This window comes from Babylonia areolata, chromosome 10 (assembly GCF_041734735.1).
Source record: "Babylonia areolata isolate BAREFJ2019XMU chromosome 10, ASM4173473v1, whole genome shotgun sequence".
NCBI lineage: Eukaryota > Metazoa > Mollusca > Gastropoda > Neogastropoda > Buccinidae > Babylonia > Babylonia areolata.
In genome coordinates, this window is record NC_134885.1 from 8,328,513 (window position 1) to 8,336,012 (window position 7,500).

The 7,500-nt window shown below is 49.1% G+C and overlaps 1 protein-coding gene across 5 annotated transcripts in view; it reads left to right on the top strand.

Moving 5' to 3' along the window:
• Positions 1-1,624: 1,624 nt before the first annotated feature.
• LOC143286755 (uncharacterized) overlaps positions 1,625-7,500 on the top strand; it is a 62,345-nt gene continuing 56,469 nt past the window's right edge. Inside the window, exons 1-2 of one of the 5 annotated variants that reach the window (XM_076594491.1) lie at positions 1,625-1,804; positions 2,413-3,609. In XM_076594491.1, coding sequence (XP_076450606.1) covers positions 2,907-3,609 — 703 coding nt within the window. In that variant the 5' untranslated portion in view covers positions 1,625-1,804; positions 2,413-2,906. The other 4 variants (XM_076594490.1, XM_076594493.1, XM_076594495.1 and 1 more) reach the window with 4 other exon arrangements.

The window sequence follows — 7,500 nt, forward strand, 5'->3', positions numbered from 1 at the left end:
TGCCTGTCTCGGTCTGTCTGTCTGTCTGTCTGTCTGTCTGTCTGTCCCTGTCTGCCTGTCTGTCTGTCTCTGTCTGTGCCTCTGTCTGTCTGTCTGTCTGTCTGCCTGTCTCTGTCTGCCTGCCTGCCTGTCTCTGTCTGCCTGCCTGCCTGTCTCTGTCTGTCTGTATGTGTCTGCCTGTCTCTATCTGTCTGTCTGTCTGTCTGCGTGCCTGCCTGCCTGCCTGTATGTCTGTCTGTGCCTGTCTGTGTCTGCCTGCCTCTCTGCCTGTCTCTGTCTGTCTGCCTTGCGGTTTTTTGTTTTGTTTTGTTTTTCCTATCGACGTGGATTTTTCTACAGAATTTTGCCAGGAACAACCCTTTTGTTGCCGTGGCTTCTTTTACGTGCGCTAAGTGTATGCTGCACACGGGACCTCGGTTTATCGTCTCATCCAAAAGACTAGCGTCCAGACCACCACTCAGGGTCTACTGAGTGGAGCCGGGGGAAAGAAAATATTGGCGGCTGAGCCGTGATTCGAACCAGCGCGCTCGCTTCCTAGGCGGACCTCCAGGCCATCATTCCACTACTCATCACCACTAGCAACCCGCTCTATTTGTCGCTTTCCATGGATCGGACCTGGCGCTCTAATGGCCATGTAGTTCCAGAGCTTGTCTGTATACCCCCGCCCCCACCCCCCACCCCCGCTCCCGCCCCCTGTCCCCCCTCCCTACGCTCTCCTCGCCTCCCCGCACACATACATACAAACTCATACACTTACAACACAGACACACAGACGCAGACAGACACAGACAGACAGAGAGACAGACACAGACAGACACACAGACACACACACACACAGACACACACACACACACACACACACACACACACACACACACACACACACACACACTCACAATTCACACACGCACACACTGACGCAGACACAGACACAGACAGACAGACAGACAGACAGACAGACAGACAGACACACACACACACACACACACACACACACACACACACACACCACATACACGTATACAACACACACATGCACCCATGCCCCCACCCTTACACATACCCACACACACTGTCGCCGACAGAGACAAAGACAGACAGACATGCACCCATGCCCCCCCACACAGACACAGACACAGACACAGACAGACAGCACACATGACCATGCCCCCCCACACTGACGCAGACACAGACACAGACAGACAGGCAGACAGACAGACAGACAGACAGACACATACACACACACAACAAACACACACACACACATACACACACACACATACATACAACATACACATATACAACACACACACACACACACACACACACACAATATGCTCCCACACCCCCACACACATAACCACACACACGCATCTCACAATCCCAACAAACGGACCCCCCCCCCCCCTCCGCACCCTCCCCTGCCCACCAACCCCTTTATTATTATTTCAACCCGGTCACACCACCAAACCAACAAGAACAGCCGAGCAAACCAGACCAGACCAGACCAGACCGCAACTCTGCTGACTCAAATCCTGCTAACTTCACCCCCCCAGTCTCTTCGCTACTCGCGCGAGCGGAAATTTAGGCTCTCTTCCCTTCCAAGCTGAGTTCAGCACCGGTGGGCTCTTGCAGCCAGACGTGTCTGCCTCTAGTCTGTCTGGAGCGAGAGCGAGAGCGAGAGAGAGAGTGGTGGTAACAGTGAAGAAGGGGGTTTTTGTGCGTGCCACGCCACTGTCCCTTTTTTGTCCACCGGTGTCAGTGTCTCTCTCTTTACTCTCAGCACTTGTGGTCGTTGCGTGCGGTGAGTGCTTCCATTAGTACCCCCCCCTCTCATCCGGTGATACAACCCCATAGTCATTTCTTTTGTCGCTCTGTTGAAGCCGGGTGAACGGCGGTTCGAGAGAGAGAGAGAGAGAGAGGGAGAGAGAGGGAGACAGAGATAGAGAGAGCGTGAAAGAAAGAAAGAAAGAAAGAGAAAGAGAGAGGGAGGAGAGTAGTAGTAATAGTAGTAGAAGACTCTCGCTGCCTTGTCTGTGTGTATTCAGGAATGGAAAACAATCACGCACAACGTATGCGAGACGAAATCTCTCGGAGTCTGGTGTGAAAGTTGTTAGCTCATAGTTTATGTACGGATGACGGACCAGTTTTGTTTTTGTTTTGTTTTTTTGTTGTTGTTGTTTTTTTTTTAGAAGCTTCGGGGCTTTCCAGTAAGCCGCGGAGTGCGGGTGCGACGACATTTTAGTGGAAGATTTTACCGTAGTAGTTGCTCGTCATAGAAAAGCATGTTGTTCGTTCGGTGGTGGAGTTCTTTGTGCCAAAACACGGCTGTTTAGCTGTTTTCGGTTTTTGTGAGTAGTTGTCGGTGTGTGCAGTGGCTGTTTTTTTTGTTTTTGCTTTTGTTTTCTTTAGGTTTTTGTTTTGTGTGTAGTGTGTGTTTCTCGGAGGAATGATGAGGACGACTCGAAGAAAGAAGAATGTGTGACTACAGGGATGTGTGCTGGTATTTCCCCCGCCGCGTAATGTGTTTACACTGGCACGGCAAATTTTCTCCACTGACTGCTGGCCTCTGACTGACCAAATCGCCCATGCCTTGTTGACCCAACTCAGTGGTGACTGACTGACTGACTGACCGTCACGTGAAAAGTACGGACAATGATTTCCTGCTATGACTCACTCCGATCTCTTCCGCTGATGGCACTGTAAAAAAGAAAAAAAAAAAAAAAAAAAAAGTCCATGGTGCAGGAAAACTAAAAACAGAATCATTCAAAGACCCGCACACCTCATTCATAGTACCACCGACTATAACAACGTTGGTACCTGTGCATATGTGTTTGGATTTGACGCCCTTCTTGAGTAACTGAACTGAACTGTACTGAACTGTGATTAAACAAAACCAGACCCTAATGATGGCATCTTTATTGAAGTCGGATGTTCGAGGAACTGCCGGATTGGAACGCAGATCCGTCATGGCCGTTCTGTTGCCTGTGATGATGGTGATGACGATAATGATGATGATGGCGTCATCGACGGTTCAAACATCTCTACCAGAGCTGGCGCCTTCAGGAGCCAGACCTCTTCCCCAGAACGCCCAGCCCACGTCCGAGGCCTCCAGCGTCACCATCCGGCAGAACGGAGCCAGGGAGATCAACAGCTTCGTGGGAGGAGGCGGCGGGGGGGACCTGGGAGACCCCTACCTGGGCGACTTCGACAAGGAGTGGGCCAAGATGAGCGGTCGGCTGCAGAGCCAGAAGTGCGTGGACATCCCTTCCAACATGACCCTGTGTCAGAACATCGGCTACGAGCGCATGATGCTGCCCAACCTGCTGCAGCACGACTCCCTGTCGGAGGCGACCCAGCAGTCCCGCTCCTGGGTGCCTCTGCTGGGGCTGCACTGCCACCCGGACACCAAGGTCTTCCTCTGCTCCCTCTTCTCCCCGGTGTGCCTGGACCGGAGGATCTACCCGTGCCGCACCCTGTGTGAGGGCGTGAGGGACAATTGCATGCAGCGGATGGCCTTCTACGGCTTCGACTGGCCCAAGATGCTCAACTGCTCCAAGTTCCCCGAGGACAACGACCTGTGCATCAAGCTTGTCCACGACGTTAAGCGTGAGTTGTTTTTTTTTAGTTTGTTGTTGTTGTTGTTTTTTGGTGTGCTGGCTTCAGCTTGCTTCCTTTCTTTTCTTTCTTCCTTCCTTCTTCCTCCTCCTCTTTCGTCAACTTCTTCTTCTTCTTCTGATCTTAATTTTCCTCCTCCTCCTCCGCCTCATTTCTTGGTCGCGATGTCAAGCGTCAGTTTTGCTTCAGCTTGCTCCCTTTCTATTTTTTCCTTCCTTCCTTCCTTCTCCTTCTTCTCCTCCTCCTCCTTCTCCTCCTTCTTCTCCTTCTCCTCCACCTCAGTCCTAGTCACGATGTCAAGCGTCAGTTTTGCTTCAGCTTGCTCTCTTTCTTTTCATTCCTTCCTTCCTCCCACCTTCTCCTTCTTCTCCTCCTCTTTCTCCTCCTCCTCCTCCTCCGCCTCAGTTCTTGGTCACGATGTTAAGCGTGAGTTTTGTTTCAGTTTACTGCATTTCTTTCCCTCCTTCCTTTCTTCCTCCCTACCTCCCTTCCTTCCTCCTCTTCCTCATCCTTCTTCTCCTCCTCCTCCTCAGTCCTTGGTCAGCTTTCTTCCTTCCTTCTCCTCCTTCTCCTCCTCGTCCTCCTGCTTCTCCTCCTGCTCCTCCTCCTCCTCCTCTTCCTCCTCCTTCGCTTCAGTTCTTGGTCACGATGTTAAGCGTGAGTTTTTGCTTCAGATTACTTCATTTCTTCCCGTTCTCCTCCTCCTCCTCCTTCTTCCCCTCCTCCTTCTTCTCCTCCTCCTTCTCCTCCTTCTTCTCCATCTCCTCTTCCTCCTCCGTCTTAGCTCTTGGTTTTCTTGTCCTCGTTTGTCTTGTTTTATCATGAAAGCAAGTCTTGAAGAGAGTGCAAGATCCCAGTGACAGCAGACCTCTTTATTCCTCTTGTCTTGTCATGAAACTAATTCTTGAACAGAGCGTTGAGATCCCACTGACAACGGATTTTTTTTTTTTTTTTTTTTTTTTTTGTTTGTCTCCTCAAGGTCTGACTAAGCACGTTGAGTTACGCTGCTGGTCAGGCATCTTTAGTGCTTAGCAGATGTGGTGTAGGCGTATATGGATTTGTCCGAACGCGCGCTCAGATTCTCTCGCTTCCTAGGCGGACGCGGTACCTCTCGGCCATCACTTCACACGTGTTTGAGTCTTTGTCTGTAAGTGTCAGGGTTTGAACGTCTCTCTGTGATTGTGTGTCTGCGTGTCAAGCGCGTTTGGATCACGCTGCTGGTCAGCAGATATCTGCTTTAGCAGATGTGGTGTAGCGTATATGGATTTGTCCGAACGCTGTGACGCCTCCTTGAGAAACTGAACTGAACTGAACTGAACTGAACTTGTCTTGTCTGTCTGTTTGTCTGCCTATCTACCCTACCTGTCTGTCTCTCTGTCTGTCTGTTTGACCTGTCTGATCTGATCTCGCTTCCTTCCACTCTTGTTTGTGTTGTGAGTTTTAGAGTGGTTTAGCACATTTTTTTTCTTTATTGTATTGTATTGTATTGTATTGTATTGTATTGTATTGTGTTGTATTGTATTGTGATCTATTGTGATGCATTACATTTTGTCACAGCCGATTTCTGTGCGTGAAATTCGGGCTGCTCTTTTTTTTCTTTCATGTATTCAAGTGTATTTTGTTTCAAGTCAATGTGGACTTTTCTACATATATATCTACCAGGGATATTCTTTTTTTGTTGTTGTCTTTATTCAAGTATACTTTTCTTCCAATCAGTGTGGACTTTTCTAAATAAAAGTGGACGTTTCTACATAATTTTAACCAGGGACTACCCTTTTGTTGCCATGGGATCTTCTACGTGCGCTAAGTGAGGTGCATGCTACACGCGGGACCTCGGGTTTGTTGTCTCATCCGAATGACTGAGTGTTGGCACATTTGTCTTAATGTATGCTTCATGTTCGAATCCTAGGACATATTACTGTATTATTTCCTTGTAAACCTTTTGGGGACCACCATGCAAACGCCGACTGTACTAAAACCCTCTTGACCGAGAAAGTGGGGATGTAACTTGGGCAAGACTCTCTCCGCTGTAATCAAATTGTTCCCTTGATGATCAAGACGGCGGTTACCCCTTCCGCTGTTCTGATGGGCACAGTCGTCATACATGTTGAAGGTGGTAGTTCAATGAATGTGTGGAGGTGGTGTCGATCCAATCCACCAGCTCCAGAGACACCAGCAGACAGTCCTCTTCAGACTGAGAACTGGCCACTGCCGACTACTGAGTCACCTTCACCGTATGAAGATCGCCCACACTGATGAGTGTCCATGTGGCACTGGACCCCAGACCCCTGAACACATCCTCCAACACTGCCCAACCCATGAAGCTCTATGGCGTCAAACCTGGCCAGGGGGCACGGAGCTACAGGCGCAGCTTTGGGGAGACCGCCACGACCTGGAGAAGACCGTGGGCTACATCGTGGCGACAGGGGTGACCGTCTGACGCAGCCAAAACATCGAACGCAGAAGAAGAAGAATGAATGTGTGGAGGAAGGTTTCTCATCATTAGGACCATGCGTGGGACAAAAATCGTGGGTGTGTTGGAAAGGACTCGACCCACTCTGGCGATGCATGGTGGTCAGTCGTGTCCCACCATGATTGATTGATTGATTGACTGATATGGATACTTATATAGCGCCTATCCTCGGTCGGAGACCACGCTCTAAGCGCTTTACACACACAGAGTCATTTACACAACAGGGTGCCAACCTGGGTAGAGCCGACTGACGGCTGCCTTTGGGCACTCATCATTCGTTTCCTGTGTCATTCAATCAGATTTCAGGCATGCACACCTACACACTGAGACAAACATGTAATATTTACCTCGCCATGTAGGCAGCCATACTCCATTTTCGGGGGTGTGCATGCTGGGTATGTTCTTGTTTCCATAACCCACCGAACTCTGACATGGATTACAGGATCTTTAACGTGCGTATTTGATCTTCTGCGTGCGTATACACACGAAGGGGGTTCAGGCACTGGCAGGTCTGCACATATGTTGACCTGGGAGATCGGAAAAATCTCCACTCTTTACCCACCAGGCGCCACCGAGATTCGAACCCCGGACCCTCAGATTAACCAGTCGGCTATTACGCCCGTCATCACAACAGCAGAGGAGGCAACTGCTGTCCCAACTACCTGGGCTATAATTTGATTATAGTGGAGAGTGTCTTGCCACAAGTTACATCCACACTCTCTCGGCCAAGAGGGTTTTTAGGACAGTCGGCGTTGGGATGGTTCCCAAACTATAGCCCCCAAGGCTGCAGCACTAATAGCCAGTGTAAATCTTGACTCCTAGATTGAGAGCAATATCGTTTTAGAAACGGACGTCAAGTGCATATGCTTTAGTAACCTGACAATTGAGCATATAATTTTTGACTGTAGCTTGATGAAGCCTTTTGTACACGAAAGTGTGTATTCACAAGTGACTGAGAACGTTGATGTTTTTGACTTTTTGCATTCATTATCAGTTATTTCGCTTGTCAGTTTAACGACTTCTCTTTTACGAAGTCCTTTAAGTAATTTCCTATAACTGTATTTAGAGGGTTTTTTGGGTTTTTTTCTTCCATATTTCACCCACATTTTTACCCTCATTTGCCCAGTTTCCCCCAACCCTCCATTCATCCACATCTCCCACCCCTTCTAACCGATAATACCCAGATGTATTCATAAATACTTTAACAAAATGTCTTCAGTCACCGATATGTGTGACGGGACATTAAGCAAAAAATTCCTCTGTCGTTAAGTATCATATGGACGGTTCAATATGAACTGGCGTCAAACAGTAGAGAGAACTCTGATTTGTCAGTCGACAGACGATGGGGTGATACCAGTTCAACTGGCTGAGGACTGCAGAGAATGGAGTGATGGCTTTGAGGTAACGCG